The sequence below is a fragment of the Aedes albopictus genome, chromosome 2 (genome assembly GCF_035046485.1).
Source record: "Aedes albopictus strain Foshan chromosome 2, AalbF5, whole genome shotgun sequence".
Lineage (NCBI taxonomy): Eukaryota > Metazoa > Arthropoda > Insecta > Diptera > Culicidae > Aedes > Aedes albopictus.
The window spans coordinates 69,563,618-69,587,225 of record NC_085137.1 but is presented as its reverse complement, the minus strand read 5'-3'; the positions used below and the strand labels follow the sequence as shown (position 1 = coordinate 69,587,225).

General features: G+C 38.1%; 1 protein-coding gene across 2 annotated transcripts in view; it reads left to right on the top strand.

The window, feature by feature from the left end:
- Nucleotides 1-556: 556 nt before the first annotated feature.
- The window catches only part of LOC115265631 (alpha-tocopherol transfer protein-like), a 36,720-nt gene continuing 13,668 nt past the window's right edge, over nt 557-23,608 (top strand). Inside the window, exons 1-4 of one of the 2 annotated variants that reach the window (XM_062849833.1) lie at nt 557-792; nt 913-1,264; nt 14,441-14,757; nt 15,029-15,231. In XM_062849833.1, the coding sequence (XP_062705817.1) occupies nt 14,649-14,757; nt 15,029-15,231 (312 nt within the window). In that variant the 5' untranslated portion in view covers nt 557-792; nt 913-1,264; nt 14,441-14,648. Of the gene's footprint in view, nt 793-900; nt 1,265-14,440; nt 14,758-15,028; nt 15,232-23,608 lie in introns of both variants that reach the window. The other variant, XM_062849834.1, reaches the window with a different exon arrangement.

Genomic DNA, 23,608 nt, shown 5'->3' with positions numbered 1-23,608 from the left:
CACCCCCGCACCAAATGTACCATTACAAGACGTTAATAAAGTTAACCACACAAATAATGCGAAATACGCTCAGGAGGGCCGGGAGACGCAGAAATTCGCAATAGTTGTTACACCCTTTTCAAATATTAATCTGATTTTCAATCAAATAGTGTCAAAATGTTTGATCTTTAGTTCATCCCTTGTCAAATATTTAACCTTGTGTATCCACTTGAGACCTTACAATTTTTCATTGATTGCATTCATTGAGGGAAAATGGTTGAGTTCAACCCACTTTGATACACGCCTTGCGCCAAGAAAGTATGCAACCAGCGGAACGTCACCCTCGCTATAAAACCAATTGCCATAAACATTTTACGCCCGTACCCCCGTACCATTTGTATGACTGACAGCATGACAGAAGGACAAGAATGCAACGAACCACGCGTTTTCCACGTGAATTTCCCAACCCCCCAGAGCATTTTCCCTCCCAGCTTGTGCTAGACTCGCTCACGCTCACTGAACAACAACAATCGAGAAACGGGAGAGAACGCCCGTCCGCGTTCACACAGTTTCTGGTTGCCGTAGTGCGGATTTAGACGCCGCCCGGTTCGGTTCGAAAATCGCAAAGATCGGTCGCGTGGTGTGTGGTGTGAGCTTCCGTAGGAGTAGCAGCCGCGTGGTCAAGCGATTCACGGTCACCAACACTACAATTCAATGGTGAAGATAGGACTTTCGCAATAGCATAACGGGACCCTTTGAAAGGAGGGCGGAAGCTCAACCACCCGTGACCCGGTCGGTACACCATATGATTCGGTGAGCACGTGTTTGTGAGGGGGGCCAGAACGGCTGAAATCCTGCTCGTGTTAGTGTTGAACTTGGGATAATTTTCCTTATTTCCCGGGGTGATGAAAAATGTTTTAGCTCGTTAAATAGTGCGAAGGTTGAACAAGTGAAAGTGCTGGATTTTTGGGAGGAACCGTGAAAATTTTCAAGTGCTTCTCAAGTGTTGCTGAGTGGAATGTTGCGTGTGAAGATAAGCTATTGAATTTCTGGGTGGAACGCCGTGTCTGTCCAAGAAAGAGCAATAAGAAAAGTTCCTCGAATGATTTGAGTGTAAAAATAGAAGTCGTATGACAACCGGGGTGTCCTACTCTCAAGTACCATAGCGAAACATCCGCAGGCCGGTGGTCTGGACAGTCATCGAACCTGCAAACCTTGTCAATTGGACACAACTTCAACAACCACTTCAAGATGATCAAGAAGCTGAATGAGGAGCATCTTTGATGTAAGTTACGCGTTGAGATGAATTTTCGGCCGCGTCTCACGTAGATGCTGTCGCACTAGGGAAAATGCAAACGCTAAACAGAGGACAATAGCTCATTTAAGCGGTGGTGACTGGCTTCAGTGAATTGGTGTCATCTGACGAAATTAATTATAAAAGTGACTTCTCATCGTTCGGGGATGTCTCGCGGCGGGAGAAGGAAAAGAAAATATTCGAATTCTTTACTGTGCGATACGGTGACAATATGAGAGGCGAAGAAAACAACGCCTAACTATGCAAGGCATATGCGGATGCGATCACCACTACGTTCACAAGTTTTTATCGGTGATTGGCACAGATTTTTTTCTTTTGTTGGTGAGATTGGGTGGCACATGCCAGTGAGAGTCAATAATAATTGCACGAAAGGGAAAACGCCAATGGGAAGAACAATCTGTAAGAAAACTAGTAGAACTGTCCACGGTTGTTTCGTTGAGAAGCCGTGATGCAGCCTGGTATAAGATGAAACAGGCAAAATGGAAACCTTTCAGTGGGTCATTGATGTTTGCCATAGCATGCAATTTAAATTAACCCTTTGTAGTAATGTATAACCCAAAAAGAAAAGTGGTTGCATACAATCAAACACTCGAAATAAAAGTGGACATTGTCTTAAGCAAAGTTGTTGTTTGTTTCATTAAGGCTCATTACATTTGAGGCTTTTTTTTTGTTTTTTTTTTTGTTGGGGGGAGTTGAACCACTGCGTCTAGTGAGTTGAACTTTTGTGGTATATTTGAGGCTTTAATAACAGCCTAGCCTGCAATTTTTTTTGCTGAAATTCAGCAAACTTTACTGATTTTTTTGTGCCTATTGCATTTAGCAATACGAATTATCGAGTATCAGCAATTATTTTTTAACTTAATGAACCATCCAGCAATTTTGACAGTTGATCGGCAATGTTGTGCTGAAGTTCAGCAAAAATGTTGCTGAAATTCTGCAATTTCTTTTGCTGATTTTTTATGCTGGAAGAATTAAAAAAAAAATGGTTTGTGTAGACTATCCTAAACACGAAAAAAGTAATTGATGTACTGTCGTTGGGGGTAAGAATGAGTCAAAAATACATATTTCCACATTAATTATTCAATAACATTTGCTCCACTACATGAAAAAGTCCTTTGATCACTGGAATGTGATGTTTGGTAATGCATGCACAAATGATGAAAAACATTTGGAGTTCGTCAATTTTCCTTTAAACTATAAGTGTATGAAAATTGACCCTTTCTCACCCATTCGAGGGGGTGAGAATGGGTCAAGAGAACCGAATTTGTTCCACATTGGCAAAAAAAAAATAATAAAGTTCTAATGACAACACCAATTATATTACATATTACATAATAAATATGAATTTTAGATTCTAAAAAGTATCAATTCACCTAAAAGTGTGAAGTGGAATTTTCAAGCTTTTTTCGATGATTTATCAAAAATTATCAATGGCTCGAGAAACCTAATTTTTCAACAGGAACTGCTGGCAACTACGAGGATGGCACCATAAAACATTTGATTCCATATCGTATTTGATGAGATTTTTCAGCAAATCTCGCCCCTCTGACCCCTTGTCATCTCTAACAACGGTACCAGGGATCCTAAATGCTTCTTTCATATGGTCGGCGTTCGGTCAGTGTAAACAACCCGACTCTTTGAATAGGCAAAAATAAGCGAAGCAATTCGAAAACATCGAGCTTTCCACCCAAGTAATACAGAAAACATCTTTTAAAAATAGATTTAAAAAAGATGTATTATAAATGGATTATAAGCGAGAATAAAAACATCTTTTGTTGAAAATATGTTCTAACTAAGTATAGCGACAATAAACTCACGCATGATGCCATCAACATTTTTGGAAGTTAATTTTACGTTTAAAATACTTGAAAAACACATGTTAGGAGCATTATCGTTTTCGTTTCTAATGACATGTATCGTGAAACATCATTCAACCCAAATTTTTACTCGATGGTAAAACATGTTATATTAACGTTGCAAGAACGTTGATGATGCTAATATTTTCATACGTAACCATTCCTAATTTATCACCATCACTTCATCAACACAAGGGAATTTGAGCTTAGCGAAACTTAATGTTCATGCTCTGCTTTAATTTTTTGCTGACCATAATTTGCGGAAAAACATCATAGATAATAAAGTTGAGCACACGTAGTAACGCACATAATAGAGCTTGGAAGTTTGGAAAGTTAAGAATTTCGACATCAACATTGTGGCGTAGAATCGTTGATCGCAAATTTACCAAGCAAATCACTCGATGCCAGGAATTTGTTTGAACTCATCTACTTAATAGGAGCATACTTTCTTCGTTTGTTTATCTGTAGAATAATTTCCACTCAAAAATCCTAAGAAAAACATCCCAATGTTCGTCAAACTGAGTCCACAAGATTGACAACTAATCCGTTTGTTTTGTTTTACTATAGCTGCCTTTCGTATAACATTTTGTTATATTATTGTTCAAACAAAGTATACAGCACTAGAAAAAAAAAACATCTCCTAACTGCGTATTATAGCTTCTTCAGCTAATTGTTTAAAATACATCAAAATGATGTTATTTCAAAGTATTTTAGTAACATGCAGAGAAACATGTTATTAAGATGTTTAAAAGGCGTTGTTTAAACGTATTACAGTCAAATCTTCCTTTCTTTGGCGATCAATGATGACTTCAAGATAAAACTACAGTGTTCACTAAAAAACATACATTTTCACATTAATTGCAAAATATTCCAGAAATTGTTTGTAATATTGTTAGAGCCACAAAATTAAGAAATTGTTTTTGTTTTTTGTAAATTTATTTTCCTACAGACCTGCATGTCAAAAACACAGTAGGCAGGCAGAACGACGTTTGCCGGGACAGCTAGTCTCTATATATAAAAATGAGTTTGAAGTCCCTTTGAGGCAACAAAACTCAAGAACGGCTGAACCGATCAGGATGACTCTTACACGGTTCGGTTCGTATTCGTGGTGGCTGTGTTTATATGTACAAAAAGTTACGAAAATCAGCTAGAAAAGTAACAAAATTGAAAAAGTGCTGATTTTCCATGAGCTGGGAAGGAAATCAACACGATCGAAATGAAATCAATCTAGAGTGCGGTGACGTTATGAGCTCAACAGTTGTCAAACCACCACAGCTTGGCAAGGACTGCTGGGACTGCTAGTAAATAATATTATTGGAAATATTTTCTTTTTCAACATTGTTGGACAAAACTGTATTAGAATGCCACCATGTTGCCTACATCATAAACTTGATTGAAATGTATTCGAAATGTAAAAAACCAGCTGAATATTTGTAGGATTAACCATATGACTGAAAGCGCATGAATTCATGATCACTGAAAACTATTATTTGACCACGGTCCTGGGCAATGAACAGCATGATTATTTCATAAAATTTCGGTGGTTTCATATTAATGTTTGATCATCAGCATTTCGTAAGGGGAAGCTGAAAGTAAAATTGTTTTTTAGACTGGAGCTGTCAGATATTATTGCATAGTTTGCATTTGGTAATAACTCACTTCTTGCTAACATGATCACAAACCGAAAGTATTGACGATGTTTTTGGATACTTCTCGAATACATAATGTATGTTCTGATGATGTATTGAAAAACATCTTTTATAACATCAAAGATGTTATATAATCCGCCATTTTTTGCGCTTTTTCGATGATATAAGTGAATGAATTTTAGTTTTTCGTATTCATGATCTACCATGGGGATTTGTATGGAGCGTGTATTTTATACATTTATATAACAAAACGTGTTACTTGGACATTATTTTGATGCAGATGTTTCGTTACTTAAAGGGATTATAGTATTTTATAGCTTGAAGGACATTTTCCTGAAATCGTTGAAAAACAGATTGGCCAGTCCACCAGGGTGCGAGGCCGCCATTTCAAAGAATCCAGCATATGGTATGTAAACGTTTGTGTATCCACAAAGTATTATTGAGGATACACGATAGATGTTGGCTCCTGTCAGATGCATGGGTGGGACTAGGGCTGCTACATATGTGCTCCAGTCTGACTTGACGCCGTGGGTAACCCTCGCTGTAATCAGGCCGTTATTCACATTAAGTATACAGATGTTGGCTTTCTCGGTCTAGGGTCAATCTAAACGGCTAGTTTTGGATTACCCGACGTTTCGGCCGGCTTTATTTGGCCTTTATCAAGGCCAAATAAAGCCGGCCGAAACGTCGGGTAATCCAAAACTAGCCGTTTAGATTGACCCTAGACCGAGAAAGCCAACATCTGTATACTTGTAGTATTCCGGTCGAAAATCACCTAAAATTCACATTAAGTTTTGGTTTTCAAATTTTTCTTGCTATTTCGCTAGAATATGATAAAAAAGGATTTAAACCCCTTTGGTTGGGTTGAATTAATGGACCCCTCGCTTGTCAAGAGGGATGATATGGTGTCAAAAATGATGATTTTTTGTCAAATTGCACCTATTTTATAGAGTAAGATTTCAATAATAACTAATAATGCGCAGATGATACTGTAAAATTTTCATCAGAATCGGTCAAGCATGGGAAAACATCCTTTTGCATATAAAACAAACCAAATGATCCATAAACAAATGCGCAACGATCCATAAAAAATATCATTTCATGGGGTCTTGTAAGCAATTTTATTGCTCTTTTCGCATAAACTATGGATCGTATTGCACTTTTGTATGGATCATTACTGCTTTTTTAGGGATTTTCAGTTCAATTCTGTGGAACATGCAAATATATGTTATGGATCGTTTCGTATTTGTTTAAGGATCGTTTTTGTGGTTTTACTGGTACAAAAAAAGTGCTGCCGTTTTCGCAGTATTCGCAACCACCGATTTTCAATCTGAACTCACCATTAGACAGCTGAAAGTCTAAGCTTTTCAGAATTTTGAAATATTTAGGTGAACATTGACCACAATAATAAGGTATCGATGAAAATGTGAGACTATTTACTCCTCATTTCCCATACATTCACTAGCACGCATCTGATCGTGATAACGGAATCAATTAAAATAATCATTGAAGGAGCTTTTACAGGCACCCCGAGATTAATTTCTAGACGAATGCTGGACTGATACTTGGATCCATGCAGAAATGTTTGAAAGAATCACTGGAGAAAACTCTGCGAGAATTTATAAGAGAATCTTTAGAACATGCTTTGTTGGAAAGAATCCCTGGAGCAACTCCTGGAAAAATCCTTGAAAGAATTCATGGAGTAAACCCCGGAGCAATCCTTATTGAAATCTCTAGAACGATCCGTGGATTAATTAATTTGCGAAGTGACTTTTAGCACTATTAATTTCGCCTCCTTGGCCTAAAAAGGTTATTATATGGTCAATATATAACAGGTCAGTTCCACACTAGCACTGTATAAGCACACAAGGCGAATAGTAGTGCCATATGGTTACTTGGGAAGATATAAGGGGTGTTCTAGAGATCTCAGTGCATTCTACGAGGTCTCAACTCCATTTGAAGCCTCCTGAGAAACCTTGAAATCCTCTAAAACGCCTTGAAATGCCACTGTAACCCCTCGATATGACCTCAAAAGGCTACTGAGGCCCATCTGTTGAGACTTTTAAAACGTGCCTGAAATGCCCTAAAACACACAATAACCTTGAAACCTTCATTACACCATGAAAACGCCCTTGAAATTCTCCGTTTGAAGCACCCCTGCCACCCCTTGGAACACGTTTAGAAGGAACTGTAAATCCTTAGAAGTGCTCCTGAAATGCTATCAAACATTCCTGAATCCTCTCGGACCGCCCTTAATCGTTTCAGGGTATTTCTCCTGAAACTCTCTAAAATGCCTCTGAATGCCTTGAAAGGCCTTTGAAAACCCTTGTATCGCGCTTGATGGGGGGCCTAAATCGCTTATTAAAACTCCTGGAAACGTCCACAAAACCCCGTAATACTATTGAAATGTCAACGAAACCTATCGAAAAGCTCCCCTGAAGCAACCCCTGAAACCCTTCGCAACCTCCTTTTTAACACTCTGGGAAGTTTTTAGAAAACCCCCTTGGTCAGGAGCAAGACCTAAGTAAGGGCTTTCATGAGGATCGAAGCATTTAATTTATGCACAAAGTTCCCTTTTTTTATGCCCTTTATCATATATGCATCATCCCCAGCCCAAAGGTTGATGAAGACCTGCAGCCGTTGAGTGGTCTTCAATGATACACACCAGGTTTCTCTGGCGTTCAGCAGCACAGTCACGTTTCAGTAAAAAAAATCTGGTTTTGAAATCTGTTTTTTTTTCATGGGTACTTTTCTTAAACTTTAAAAAGCAATCCTCGCTATCTTGATTCGTGAACTAAAGTTGATCTTAGTGCCGCTATCGGCCACCATTTGCCTACCTATCTAGATATAAAAAAATCAACTTTTCACACTGCTTACCCTGCTACCGTAAAACTGGAATGGTTGACCGTGTTTACACCCTACGAATTGGTCTTGATGACGTTAAAGGTAAGACCTGCCGTCACTGAGCGATCAGCAAGATCATCAGGAAGATGTCCAGAGTCAAGTAATGGTGATCAGATAATTAAAGATGACAGATCAAAATCAAGATGGCGGCTGTTTAATAGGATTTTAGGCTCTAAAATGATGCAATATGGATAGACTAGCTATGCTGAAGTTGCCCAGAGTCCAAAAATAATAATCAAAAATCCAAGATGGCGGAACTAACAAATTATAGGGCTCTAAAACTATTCAATATGGAATAGTATGGTATGAAAAGATGTTCAGACACCATTCATTGTTTTTTTCTGAAAATTCAAAAAGTAAGCTCTTAATTTAATTTGGGTCTGCACTCTTGATTTTTCTAATTACCATATTTACCCGTATTTACACCCGATTCTTTCATTGCACTGGTCGCCATAACTCAGTCAATTTCGTACCATTTGACTTGATTTTTCGTACACGTATAGGACTGACGGTGTACCCCCTGTGTACAAATTTTCATGTGAATCAATTAAAAATTGACGGAGGGTTGGCCAATAATCGAACCGTGCAAAAAAAAAAGAATCGGGTATACTTTGATTTGGATCTCAAAACACTTCAAAGGCTCCACTAAAGAAGGACATAAAAAATGGCCAAAGATAAAATGGGATCTTACAAAATTGTTATACAGCAACATTAGCATACTGTCATATTGTAGTCATGGATGAGATAGGAGCTGCAAAACGGTGAGTCAAAAAGGAGAGCGTCCAACATACCTCTAGTCCTCGCAAGTTCCTACCTCATGCGTCCACGGGTCAAGCGATGACAAAGACCGTCTGCTAAGAGTTGTGTACTTAGCTGGTAGTGCAGCCTGAGCGAGCACTGTTGTCCTTCTGATTACAGCTAGATTGAGGAGGTACGTTTCGAGCGTCTGTTCACCAAGGAGGTGCGGCTCAAAACGGTGTCTGTTCTGGGATCCAGCGACTGAGTATGTAATGCTCCTCCACTGGAAGCTATACCTAAGGTGACAGCCCCACCACGGTGGATAGGGGACCTTAGGCCAACAACCTACTGTTCCCGAAACCCAAAAATAAAACGTCACAGAAACCGAAAATGAAAGATTACGAACTGATTCAACGGCTGCTACTTTTATCGCGAAACTACGGACAAGAATCGGAACTTGGAATGTATTATTAAAAGGAGTGAAGGAACGCCAAAGCCGCGATAGAGCGAGCGAAAACACGAGGAACCAAAGCTGTAGCCCGTCAGCGCTATTCAGCTCTCGATAAGGAAATGAAACGCACATGTACACGGGACAAAAGAGCGTGGGCGGACTCCCTAGCCGACGAAGGCGAGAAAGCCGCAAACACCGGCAACATCCGTCTCCTCTACGATGTTTCACATTGCCTAAGATGAATGCTGCGATGCTCGTGAAAGACACGTCTAGACAGTTACTGACCGACCCGACTGACCAGTTGAAACGCTGATTCAAGCACTTTGGAAACATTTTCCAAGTGTCGGTCACGTTATCAACAACTCAGCATGATCCGCCAAGAGTTCGACGCATTACTCGAGTCAACACCGAAGCTCCATCAGTGCAGGAGATAGAAACAGTCATTCGTAGCATGGAATCGAACAGAGCCCCAGGGGTCGATCGCATATCAGCTGAGATGCTCAAAGCTGACCCCGTAGTATCCGCACAACTACTGCATCAATTATTCTGCAACATATGGGAAACCGCGACATTTCCGTGCGACTGGATGCAAGGCGTCTTAGTAAAGGTATCCAAAAAGGGTGACCAGACTGTATGCGATAATTGGCGGGGCATCATGTTACTGTGTATCGTTGTCAAATTCCTCTACAAAGTGATCCTTAACCGGATACAGGAGAAGATTAACGCAACTCTCCGACAGCAGCAAGCAGGATTCCGTGCCGGACGATCCTGTGTGGACCATACTGCCACGCTCCGTATCATTCTGGAGTAAATCAATGAGTCCCATAGTCTCTCTACTTGGTGTTTGTACGAAAAAGCTTTTTATCACTCCATGTCGTTCAGTGGAAGTGTGTTCTACGAAAACGCATGAACGACGCAAACCTCAAGTTAAAAAAAGTAAAAGGGGTTTCGCTAAAGAGCGCAGTGGGTTGGTTTGGTGATCGCGACGTTTACGGAGAAAAATATTTAACGTAGCGTTTTATGCCGTTAAGAGAATTCCTTTTATATTTTATAGATGACTGCTGCTTTGAACTATGACGAAGTGATGTGCGTGTAAAGAAGGTCACTATATATTGAAACTGTGATACAAGTTCGCGATGAAATTCTGCTTCCAAGCTTTTCAAGCTTTTCTAATGATTAAGATTAATCGAAGAAACGACCAGAAATTAAATAAAGACTTAATACTTCTTAGTCATCACTCCCCTCCTCTCCAGCTCACTGTATTTAATTGATATGAGCACCCACCTTTTTGTGTTTTTCTGTCAACAAATAAAAAAAAAAATTAAAGCTATGATTATCACGTTATCAACCCCCTCACTCCTCATTCCACTCTGCCCTACCTATGACCACGTGACTTAGTAAGGCTTCTTACTGAATATTACACTCAATTGTTAGTACCGTAAAACGGGGTATCATTGATCAGCGGGGTAACATTGATCGGCTTGACCGACCTCATGAAATGTTCAAACAAGCATTTTACATTGAATCAGTTTCTGCTATCAAATGATATATCGTAATCTGCTATTATTCAGCTATCGAATGACATGTAATGCATGATAATTGAATTTCATAAACATTGAAATAAATCGATTTTTCCATAAGTGTGTTTCGTAATGAATCTCATCATTGTCAAAAAATCATGCATGGCATGAATACTAGATATAATATGAGGTTCGAAATTACTGTCTTACTTCAATATGATATCCTAAAGTTGGATTTAATCACCGAAACTTTTATGAGAATACTATTTTTCAATATTTTTCAATTTATTAAAAGTAGGGTATCAAATCAATCAAATTCCTTAAGCAATTGCCTACCTTTAGGCGTTATTCGCGGTTTGGTGGATTTTACTCCTAAATTAACTTAAAAAAAGCACAACTTGTAAGAATTTGGACAACATATTCGAAATCAGCGACCCAGAATTTAGTAAGTAAGGGTATTTCCAAAGCAAAAGAAAATTGATCACTGACATGATCAATGTTACCCCAAATCAACAAAATCAAAAATTAGATTAAAAAACCTATTTAAACATATTTTAAAGTTTTACAATACTTTTTCGAGTAGCTTAATACGTACTCAGAGGGCCAGTACTTGTTTTAAAAATATAAAACATGTAATGCTTGCTTTAACAAGAGAATTATTCAAGAAAGATCGAAAATTCTGATCAATGTTACCCCGGATTACGGTATTCTGAAGTCAATTTGAATTATGTTTAGATAAAATATAAACTTCAAGCAATATAACATCCTCCCCAACCATGCGGCTCCATTGTGATCAGATAGAAAAAAAATTCACGCTTAACGCAAAAATACGCAAACAGTGGCCTTTACAGCCAAAACTAGACAAAATTACATGTTGGATCTGGGCTACAGCGTCATTTTCTAAGCAAGTACTGGATCTCTCTAATACAGTGGTCACCAAACTGCGGCCCGCGGGCCGCATGCGGCCCTCGAGAAGGTTTAGTGCGGCCCGCGATCTGATTTTCGAATATATTAGAAAGATTTCAAAAACTAAAAGCAGACACTTTTAGCAAAGCCCTTTTAAGAAGTAAAGTAGTATGCCCAAAAAATATAAAAAGTCATATATTTTGACTCTAAAACATTAATCTGATGAATATAAGGGATGACTTGTACGTCGAAGTTAAATCTGCCTTGCGGCCCGCAGCCTTCTTGTGAAATTCAATTGTGGCCCGCGTAGACAGTACGCCTGAGGACCACTGCTCTAATACGTAATTTTTCTCCAAAATGTCAAAAAAGTCAACATTTTTGTGATTGTTTGAAGTACATAAACCCTGAAATGTAATGGTTATTCATACCCAAAAATACCAATCATAATGTCACATTAGCCAAGTCGCAAGTTTCAAAACGAGCTCATGAAGAAAGCTTATAAAATAAAGACAATAAACACCAATTTTGATAAAAAAAAAATCTACAAGACTCAATTTTAACCAAATGATGAAAATTTGGGGTTTTCCTAGTTGAAGTATCTATAATGGAAAAAAATATTATAAAAATAATAAATGAAGTCGACTTTTGAAGTTTTGTCTGGCTTCCAACCACTGTGCGTTGTAGTGGATCTCATGGGCGTCTCAAGAGCTCGACAGAGTCTCAATAACGCTTCAGGGGGTATCAGAAGGGTTTCCGAGGGTCTCCGGGATGTTTTAAGGGGTCCCAAGGGGCTCAGGGGGTTTCATGATGTCTCAAGAGCACTGCAGGGTGTCCCAGGGGGCTTCAAGGGTCTCCTAGGGATCTAAAGGATGCTTCAAGACATCTCATGAACGTTTCCAGAGAATCTCAGGGACATTTAAAGGAGTCTCAGAAGCTTTTCAGGGATCTCAACTGCGTTTTAGGGGGCTTCAGGGACTCCAAATGAGTTCAAGGGATGCCCAGATTATTTCAGAGGGGCTCCAGGGGGTCTCATGGGTGTTTCAAGAGGTCCAAGGGACGTTTCAAGGGGTCCCAGAGGTGTTTTTGGACTTTCAAAAGCGTTTCAGACGGTCTCAGGGCCGTTTCAGGAGATTCAGGGGAATCCAGTGGGTTTCTAAGGTGCTTTTGATGTTCTCAGGGGCGTTACGCACTACGTTTTGCTTCTTTTTCTATGGAGTGACATCCATCTCACTAGTCGCAGACTTCGTTATGACATCTCCCGACGAGTGACATCTCCGGCCGTTCCGAGACTATTCTGGCACGGTCACACTGCTTGACAGTGCTGGCAGCTACAGGGCCTCAGAGGCGTGTCAGGAGGTCCCAGGTTCAGAGGGATTTCAGGAGGTCTCTGGAGGTGCTTCAGGGTTTCCCATGGGGTCTCAGGAGGATTTAGAGGATCTCATGGGCACTTCAAGGACGCTCTTTAAAAGTATTTCAGGGACATTTCAGAGCGTTTCGAAGCTACTAGTATTCAGATGTGGCACGAGGTTCTAGAAAGCATACTATCAGTTGTGTAAATGTCAAATACTTTCTACAAAATAAGCTAACATAAAGCGTCTGAATTTCAGTTTCAGCTGCTGCAAAGCTGCTTCAAAAATAACAGCTGAATATCTAGGGTCTTGTACCATTTGGGCATGTGTACCTATTTTGGACACTTGCCGCTACAACTAAGTCAATGTTAACCCAATTGATTTGAATTTTTGTGCAAAAATTAAGTTAAGAGGTATAAAATTGACGTAGTTATAGCGGCAAGTACCCAAAAAAGGTACACCTGCCCAAATGGTACAAGATCCTCTTTATCTGTCCCTTGATATATGGGAGTCCCATAGATTATAACCCAGTATAAAAACCCTTATTTTCTATGCATAGCTGCCTTATACAATCCCTCAATTCTTATTTTCATCGACATGTATCGCTAAACGGCGCTGCCCAGAAGATTGAGTGACAATTTGTTTATTTTATTTGGCTTTTCGTTAGTAGACGCTGCATCTTTCTACTATTGATTGTATACATTTACGATTTACCACCTACTCCGCGGCTGATTTGGTTGATTTATGTTCACTTTCTAAATGGTTGGATATTGGTTTTACACGGCGTGTTTTGATGCTATTCTTGGAATGGCAAACCCTGCCTGTACCGAAGTGCGTGATTAAGTCTTTTCACTGTGTTGATTTATGAGCGTGAAGAATCAATTTATTACCTTCTTTCGTCAAATTCTTGGCTCCTTTTTGCCGCGATTGAACATAAAGTAGACATTTTTTTTAGGTATCTGTTGATTCAGTACAAATACTTTGAACTTTTCTAATAATCGTTTCGATGCAACACATATGGTATAACCACATATCACCTTAATTTTCCGAAAACCATCCAGATTGCATACAAAACTGAATTCATTTAGTCTACGATTGACAAGCTCACCTATGGTTAACAAGGGAAACAACGATGAACATCGCGTGCTGACAGTATAAATCACCTGCTCGACTCTGCTCTATAGAAGTTTAATAGTAACGATCGCTGACGTCATTGGTTGGATGCATGGCTTGCCCGCCGTTCCGACCTGAACCAGTAGTGCTTTATACCTATGTACGTTAGTATGCATGCTGAGAATATGTGTGCCATGCAGCAGTTAATGGAGAACCCTACCATCATGTGGCGCCGATTTGTTGACAGCCAAAGTGGCGCCAAAGAATTTGGCTTCTCAACTTGTGCTGATTTTGTGCGATTGGGTTGGTTATTATTGAAAAGAGAGCTCATTTACCTGCGTTGTAGAAAAAATATACTACAACTTATTTAAATTTCAAACATAACACTACTAGTATTAGCATTCCATCGTTCAGTATTGGCAGATCATCTACTGTCTACTTTATTGTCATCAATTATGTTAAAGCCTGTTTCTGGATACATGTTCGCTTTATCATTTAAAAATTTCCTTTCTCAGAGAGAGCCATATGCATATGATTTTCATTTCAACTAAAATCATTTATTTTTCAACGGGATGAATGACCCATAAAAGGTTAAAATCCCTGGTAATAAACAAACAACAACAACTTATTTTTCACAATTCTCTTTGTAACTCTTTTCAGATTCGCACCTTCTACTCGTAGGCTTTAGCTCAACATGGGAAGTGCTTGCCTAACACATCGAATAGTTCAATAGTTATAGTCAATTCGTTAGAGTGATTCCTACAGCACCACATTGTTGATAGTTAATCTTCCATTGTTGTTGAACTACTAAATAGAAAGTTCGATAGATCTCCAGTTAGCGTAACATCGAGAATCGATAACACCAAAAATGTCGAGCACCGGAAGCACACCCATCAACAGCCCGCGGAAAATCTTCGGGAAAACCGCCACCCTGGACAAGAATGCCATGCTCGAGTACGAAATGAATAAAAATCTAGGTCAGTATCTGGTTCGAACACTACTTTAGCTTCCTGTTGGCAATTAGAGCGCTACTAACAACTATTGTTAGTTCCATTGCATTGTCTGCATCCCAGATTCACGAAACCTCTATCACCTTTCCCTAGATCCCAGTCATAACGGGCAAATCGCCAATTTTCCCTTTTATTACGCTGCTGCTGCTCTGATAGCCACAGGTCAACTACGTAGTTCGCTTTTGCTCATCCTACCCCTATTCTTTATGTATTTGTGCACTCTTTTCCGACCCCACAGATTGCCATTTTCGGGAGAAAGCGGAAAAGGAACTGGGCGAGGTGGGCGGCGACCTGACGTACACCAAGATACGGCAACTGCGTCAACAGTTGAACATCTATGCGGAGCATCACCAGCGGGGTCTCGGCGGACGCCGGGACGATTCCTTTCTGTTGCGGTTTTTGCGCGCGAAGAAATTCGACGTGGAAAAGGCGTTCAAGATGGTGAGTGTGCGGGTTGGGGTGCGGGTGATGGGATGATTGGTACAGTTACCCTAAGGCTAGAATTTTCTTGTAATAAAATAAATGGCTTTATGAAAACACCCACAATAAATTTATAAATATTCAATGTAGTTGATATTGAACGTACAAGAGTAGTTTAATTTTAAGGCCGAAGCGGTGCAAATATTCAGGAGATCCCTACATGGGCCCAACCGGGTTCGATTTTCAGATGGCCCAGGAAACTTTGGAAATAATAAATTTCTTCAATGTAGGGGAACTGAGGGTATAACGCTCTCCGGGGAAAACACCTTAACCAGATTTCATTGGAGTTTTTCTAATAAATGTTATTTCATGACATAACAAATAAGAAGGAAGCAATATCAATCAACAAAAATCATATAAAATCTATAAATGCATGTATAAATCAAAATTTTCTATAAATCATTGATTTTCGACATAAAAAGCATTAAAAATGCTCTAAATAGATGAATCAACAATTGCAGAAAAATAATCAAACAAAGAGTTGCAAAATGTTGATTTTCTCAGCACGAGTTGTACATTTATCTAACGAGGATTGCTGAGTCATGCTGCAAAGCTTTGCCCGGTCAAAATACCTAGTTTTTTCGTCTTTTCAGTCTTGCTTCATAGTTGTGCGGTACGCCAAGTGATGCTTTTGATGTTGCCTTTATGTTGAAATATTTTCCAATTAGTGATACTATCAAGTCACAGTTCGAGTACTGTCTATTCACTTTATAGGTTAAAGCTTAAACTCATATATCCAACCACTTAGGTAACTACCCAGGTAACCAATAAGCACTTTATTCAGCATCATTTCTGTACTATATGCGCCTTTACAACTGGGCATTTAATGCTACTCAGCCGTATATGCGCTTTAAATGCTTTTTAAATGCAGATTTTGGCCCAATATATGGCTGCTTAAACCTTCAGGAACTTCATAAACTACTGCCAAAATAGTAACGCCATGAATGTAACGCATCATAAAAAAAAAAAAAAAACAAACCAAAATAGAAATTTCACCAGTCACTCTGTTTATTTGCCATCTTGTTCTTTGCTGCATATTTTTTGGTTGTTTTGTCTATCTAACCTTTATTTCTGATTTCTTGTCTGACTGCGATTTCATATTAAAACCCGTCGATTGCGAAGGAGCTGTTACGCGTTACAGATTAAGCTAAACATAAAACTGTGAAGTGCGCCGAAATTTTGTTCAAAAATGGTTTCTGCAAAAAACGAAAAACATTTTCTCTCGCGTAAAAAATTCAGAAGATACCCTGATCCATACTCTACATGTGCACGAAAACCGATTTTGAAAATATCGCTTCGTTATTTAATAAAAAAAATCAAAAACCAAAAGTGAGGAAATGGATCCAGTTTCGCCTTAAGTTACATTTCCTCAGAGATTGAATAATTTTGCATTGGGCAAAGTTGAACTAGGGCGACGGCAACAGATAGAGGAAACATATAAAATCGTATTCTTCCCGATGTCTTGTTTAATATGGCTTGAGTATAATTATGCTAAAGCAATTTATTAGACATTATACAACTTCAGACGTCGATTATAGTCTACATTAACGTGACAATAAGACAGAATTATGACAAAACGAATTGAGTTTTTCAGCAACATTAGTTTTCTAGCAGTTTTGTGGCAATAAAATAGCATTCGGGATGCTTAAAACCCAAGACATATTGAGCATTTGAAATGCTACATAACAGCTAATGGTTGTTGGATAGCATTTTGTATGCCAATTAACCTTCATCCAGCCAACGTACATATTCCACCTTCGAAAAAGCACAAAAATGGTCATAACTTTTTTGTTTTTCGATGGATTTTGATGAAATTTTGACAACTTCCCGAAAAACTCTTCTAGCTTATGATGCCGGGGACATGGGTGCCTGGTCCACATGGTTCCGGAGTTATTCCGGAATGTCTTGGGGTACCAAAATTGGCCATATACTTTGCGCAATGTATATCTCAAGATCCCGATAAAGTAGAAGTATAGTGTCTTCGGAGAATTTGTTCAGCAGGTTAAGAACTAACTGGCAACGACGACTTTGGTTCACGATTCGGCCGCTAGGCGGCGCTAGTGTCAAAAATGTTCAAACCCTCATATCTCAGAAACCTGATAAGATAGAATAATGCTGTCTTCGGCAAAGTTCTTCAGCAAGCTCAGAACTGTCTGATAGTTAAGTTTTTGAAACGTGATTTATCCGCTAGGTGGCGCCTTGTGTCTGAAAAATTCAAACACGTATATCTCGATACCCTAATGAGGTACAAGCATGCCGTTTTCAGCAAAGTTGTTCAGCAGGCTAAGAACTATCTGCCAATGGCGTCTTTGGTTCAAGAATCGTCCGCTAGGTGGCGCCAGAGTCAAAAATGTTCAAACTTCTATATCTCAGAATCCTCATAAGATAAAATGATGCCGTCTTCAACAAATTTCTTCAGGAAGCTAAGAACTGTCTGGTAGTTCAGTCTTTGATTCGTGATTCATTCGGAACTCTTCCGGGAATTTTTCCAGGAATTTCTCCGGGAATTCCACCGAGAGTTTCTCCAAGAATTCCACTGGGAATTCCTAAAGAACTTCCTCCATGAACTTCTTCAAAAAATCTTCGAGAATTCCTCTAGGACATCCTTCAGAAGTTTCTCCGGGAAATTCTCCAGGAATTTCTCTGGGGATTCTTCCAGGAACTCCTTCAGGGATTCCTCCAGGAATTCCACCGGGAATTTATCCTGGAAATCCTCCAGGAATTTCTCAAGGAATTCCTCTGGAAATGTCTCCGGAGATTCTTCTCTGGGGATTCTTTTTTTTTTCAGAAAACCCTCTGAGAATTTCTCTTGGATTTCCTTTGGGTATTTCTCCAGGAATTCCTCCGGAAATTTCTACGGAAATTCCTCCGGGAATGTCTCTGGAAATTCTCCCTGGAATGTCTCCAGAAATTTCACTAGAAATTTCTTCAGGAAATCCTTCCAAAATTTCTCCTGGTATTCAACTAGGAATTTCTTTACGACTTCCTTTAGGAATTTCTCCGGGAATTCTTTTAGGACTCCCATCAGCAATTCCTCCGGTGATTCCTTCAGTAATTTCTCCAGGACATTTTCCGGGATTATTTCCAGGAATTCTTTCTCAAGAATTTACCTCAGGGGATTCCTCCAGAGATTCTTCCAGGAATTTCCTCCGGGTAATCCCCCAGGAAGGAGGATTCCCTGAAGAATTTTCCAGAGGAATTGCTGGAGAAATTACCGGAGGAATTTCTAGAGAAATTTCCAGAAGAGTTCCTGGAGGGAATCCTGGAGGGATTTTCAGAAGAATACTTGGAGAAATTCCCAGAGGATTTCCTGAGAAAATCCCGAAGATTTCCTTTAAAAATTCCCGAAGAAATTTCAGAAGAATCCCTGGAGGGATTTCTGATAGAATTCCTGAAAGAATTCCTAGAGGATTTTCTGGAAGATTTCCAGAAGAAATTCCCAAAACAATTCCAGGAGGATTTCCTGCAGGAATTCCTGGGGGAATTCCTGGAGAAATTCTCGGAGGAATTACAGGATAAATTTCCGAAGGTATTCGTAAAGGAAATCCTAGAGGAATTCCGGGAAAACATCCCAGAGGGTTTTGTGAGAAAAAAAATTACGAAAAACTTCCTGAAGAGATTCCTGAAGAAATTTCCAGAGGATTTTCTTGAAAAAAAAACCGGAAGTTTTTCTTAGAAAATTATCGGGTATATTCCTGGAGAAACTCCAGGAAAAATTCCCGGTTGAATTCCTCGGGGAATTCCTGAAGGAATTCCTATTGAACATCCCGGGGGAACTCCTAAAGGAAAGCCCGGAGGAGTTCATGGAGGAATTCCCGGAGGCACTCATGGAGGAATTCCTGGAGAGATTCTCAGTGAAATTTCCAGAGAAAATCTTGGAAAAAAATCCGGAGGAATGCCTGGAAAAATTCGCAGAATTCGTGCAGCAATTGCTGAAGGAAATTTGGCTGAAATTTAAGGAGATCGTCCCATAAACTTGCCAATATAATGAATTTCATCAATCTGACGCAAAACCTGCCTTCAGAAGATCGAAAGGTATTATATTCAGCCTTTAATTTATGGAAAAAGTTCAAAAAATAGTTGAACAAAACGCAAGATATAAGAATTTTAATAAATTCCATATTTTAACAAAATGTAAAACTCGATATTGAACTTAAATTCAAAAACTATTCCACCTAAAATTGTTTGAAGTACGGTTTCGAAATCAGCACTAAATTGTGCTTTAAAAACTTTGGTCGTTGACAGAAGTTCACGACTTTCGTTTGGCCGGGGTTCTGCTAAACCGAACTAAACGCCAAAAAGTTTATTCCGAGATAATTAAGGGTAAAGTTCAACCACTCACAAATAAACGACAGCGAACATTATTTGAAACTTTTCCGCACACATTTAACTTACAAGCCTTTATTAACCATCCGAGATGAAGAATACATGTGAGTTACTTCAAATCATTGATATAATTAAATTTTATTTCTCGGTTCTTTGCACTCAGTTTACTCTAGCGGATCAAAAACACTAGTAAATGGTGAACTATGGCTAAATATATTTGTTTGTTTGAGATAAAACCAGTTGGATTGTGGAAAAAATCTCGATTTTTCATTGTCTATCAAGTTGAAATCGATGTGACTCACAATCCTTTACATGAATCAAACAGGACGCGTATAGTATGCTAGCACGGAGGTCTCAAAATAGTTTTCAATATGAACGGCGGAAGCCCTCCCAGCTCAGCTTTTCCCACCCATGCTTTTATCATAAGCGGTGCGTGTGTAGGCACAGTGCACAGAGCAAGAGTGATGTCAAATTATGTCCTTGCATGTCCTGAGGTCCTGATTTTTTAAAGTGATGCCATTTGTGTACTTCAAATTTACGCTGGTCGAAAAAAACCACGAAAATTTTCTGCCAAAGTGCACCAAGTACAAAAAAGTTTTCAAAAATATGAAAGAGATTCGAACTTGAATCATTTGACTGATAAACAAGCCCATTACCTCTAGGTCTTTTACCTACCTAAAGGTCAGTCGTTGAGTCTGAATCAAGTTCTAAACATTCTTTTCAAGGATGGTTTTCGTGTAAACGCCATTTTTCGATCAGCCAAAGCGAACCAAGTGCTTGATTTTTTTTAAACTTTATTTATCTAATTGGCCTTGTTGTTCAATGACGGCTCCTGTGTTAAATTATCAATATGAGGGGTATCGACATAACGCAGTTGTTCAAAACCAGTTGCTTTTGTATTGTTGAGAATAAATTTATTTTAAAATGCAGTGGAATTGGTTCGGTCTGGCAGAATGTGATTTGGAAAAAATGACTATCAGCGCCATCGAAACATAATTGGACCTTCCTCCAACACCCGTATTTCTAATAGCGTGTTCAATTCTTTTACAGATTATTACTATGAGTCGGCTGGAAGTTAGAAATCTGACGTCGATGAGGAGAACTTGAAATGTTCATCATCTTGACCAAAAATAAAATATTTCGCTGATTCTAAGGAATGGTTTACAGTTCACTCTGGCTGGATACAATTTCATTGTTAGAATGTTCTGCCAAACCGATATTTTGAATTTATTCCACGAAAAACTGGCAGAATTACTGGATTTTTACATGAAAGCAAGATCATCACTATCTCCATCCATTATTGGTTAAGAAAACTCGACTTTTCAAAAAATGATCTTTGGTTCGGTTTAGCAGAGCCCCAAACGTTTTATTTTAAAAATTAGTGTTATTATTGGAACTTCCAATAAAAAAATTATCATTATTTTGTCGAGATTAGATGATAAAATTAATAAAATTCCCAAGGTGGGCCAAAATACCAGCCCGAACCAAAATACGTCCACTGCCCTATGCAATAGTTTCCATAGAGCATAGAAAAAAATTCAAAGGGTTAAAAATGTTTAAAACTATATGAACAAATTTGTTTTTAACTGCTGAAAATGCTTTGACATCCAAGCGCACAACAGTAGCATGTTCTCTATGCACAAATTGAGATTTGAATTATGAAATGATTGAGTGAAAAAAAAAATATATCCAATTTGTTTTTTAAGATTTAATTTCGAGAAAATTGTTAAAGAGTAAGTGAAAAATAAAATTAAACATTAAGCCAGAATGCATTTTTTATGAATTATTTTTAGGTTTGTGTGTGGAGGAGTTTTTTGTTTTATGAAAATAATTTAATCTTGAATGCGATACTTTTTTGAAAGAAATCATGTGGAACATCTCTGACATCTACCAGAAAAAAATTCTCTGAAGAAATTTTGATGCGAATCAATGTTGGTAAATCTAATATTTTTTATCGATTAAGGCCGTTACAAACATTTATTTCACTTTTTGCCAACCACTCTTTGACTGGCCGAAGGAGGCACATTGGTCGGGCTCCATACAAAGGGGCGGCCAAAACTCTCAAAAAACGGAATTGATATTTTTAAACTTCTTTTCACCTTATAACAAAGATAATGTATTGTAGTTTTATGATTCTTAATTAAAAGCATACCAGCTTTTGTTTTTCAATGACATTTTCACTGCCAAAGTGGCCTAAGTCATAAAATAGAAAAATTAAAAATTAGAAAAAAGTAAAATAATAATATTTTGAGAATGGAATATACGTTTTATATTATCCAGCATATGAAAGCTTGTTATTGGACTGTTTGAATGCACGTATGGCGCAAAATTAATATGTCACAAAACTTTTCAAATTTTCATATATTGTACCTTAGGAATTTTGGTAATTTTTAAGTTAAAAAACGGTTCGTGTCGTCACGTGTCGCCGCAATTTCGAATAGTACATCTTAAACATCATGCTTAGGGCTGCATAAAAACGTTTAAACTTTTTGCAGAAATTTGCAGTTTTTCAAATTAGAGCTATTAAAAAAAGTCATGTTTTTTCATATATTTTACGTTATTTTTCCATTTTTGACTGAAATAAAAATTATCTTCCCACATTTTTCACACATTTTGAACAAACTTGACTGGATTTGATCGAAAGATGATCATTTAATTAAATTCAAATTGATTTTCTAACAAAAAACGCAAATATGTGGGGTTTACTGATTTTTACCGTTTTTGAAATTATTGAAGTTACGTAATTTTTGAATACCCCTTTTCAAACACTAAAAATGCCATATAACATATCTAGACAACCTATAACTTCGATTTAACACATAAAAAGAGTTTTGGCCGAACTTTATATTTTTCCGACCATTGTGGGAGGGAGGATTAAAATAATAAAGCATTCAATCTGAAAAATATTAAAAACTCATCGGATTGTTAAAGAATTTTTTGAACGACTCTATATTTTGATAAATATTTCTTAGCTGCCCCCTCGAAATGACAGAAGGTCAAAACAAAATTTGTATCGGCCTAAATTTCCAAAACTTTTTTTTGATATCTTTGAAGTTCTGAAGCTTTCTTATGGAGATCCCAATGGACATTCTCAACAGCATTCATAGAGGATATCCAATAAAAATCTTATGGCCATTGCAAATGCTGGATTCCTAAGAAACTGGTTAAATTGTTGATGAATTGTTTCGCATGATAATACTTTAAATACAGACATGCGGGACTTCTTTTTACACTTTTTCATGATTTTTCAACTTTATGACATTTTAACTCCCAGGGTAATGAATGGATTCATCATCATCATCATCATCATCATCATGAGTATGTATGTAAAAACTAAATCCTCCAATTAACAAAAAAGTTTTTCATACACCAATCGGACACATCTCATATAGAACAGGATGGGAGTTACTTTGGACATTTAAAAATGATATGATAAAACTGCATTTGAAATTTCAGGGTTATTTAGAAAACAATTTTGTACCAATACTGTAGTATACTATATAATATCCCTTTCGTGACGAACCAGCAAAATTGTGCTGTTGGGCGATAACAGTTTTGCGTAAGGTACACCGGGGCAAGTTGAAACGGGTGGGGCAAGATGAAACAACGGGTTAACATGATGTTTTCTAATGATGATAAACAATTCGATTGCCATAACATATAGTTTTTGATTCAAACAATCTTTTAGAGAAAGATAAATTTTCTAATTTTAATGAAATCTATTTCAAAACTTCACGTTTCATCTTGCCCCACCCGTTTCAACTTGCCCCGGTGTACCTTACTTTTTTCATCTGTTTCGTTTTTGTTTTATGTTATGTAAACTGTTTTAATAATTCAGCCATCCTTTATACTTGTATGTGTGAAAACATACTTTTGTTTACGTTGCCTCTGAGATCTACCACAACAAGTTAAACAAAAAGTGGACAAAAATCGGAAAACATTAAAAAGTTTTATCTGTCGCATATTTTTTATTTCTGTTTTATCTTGGTAGTCAAAGCTATAAATCGAAAGT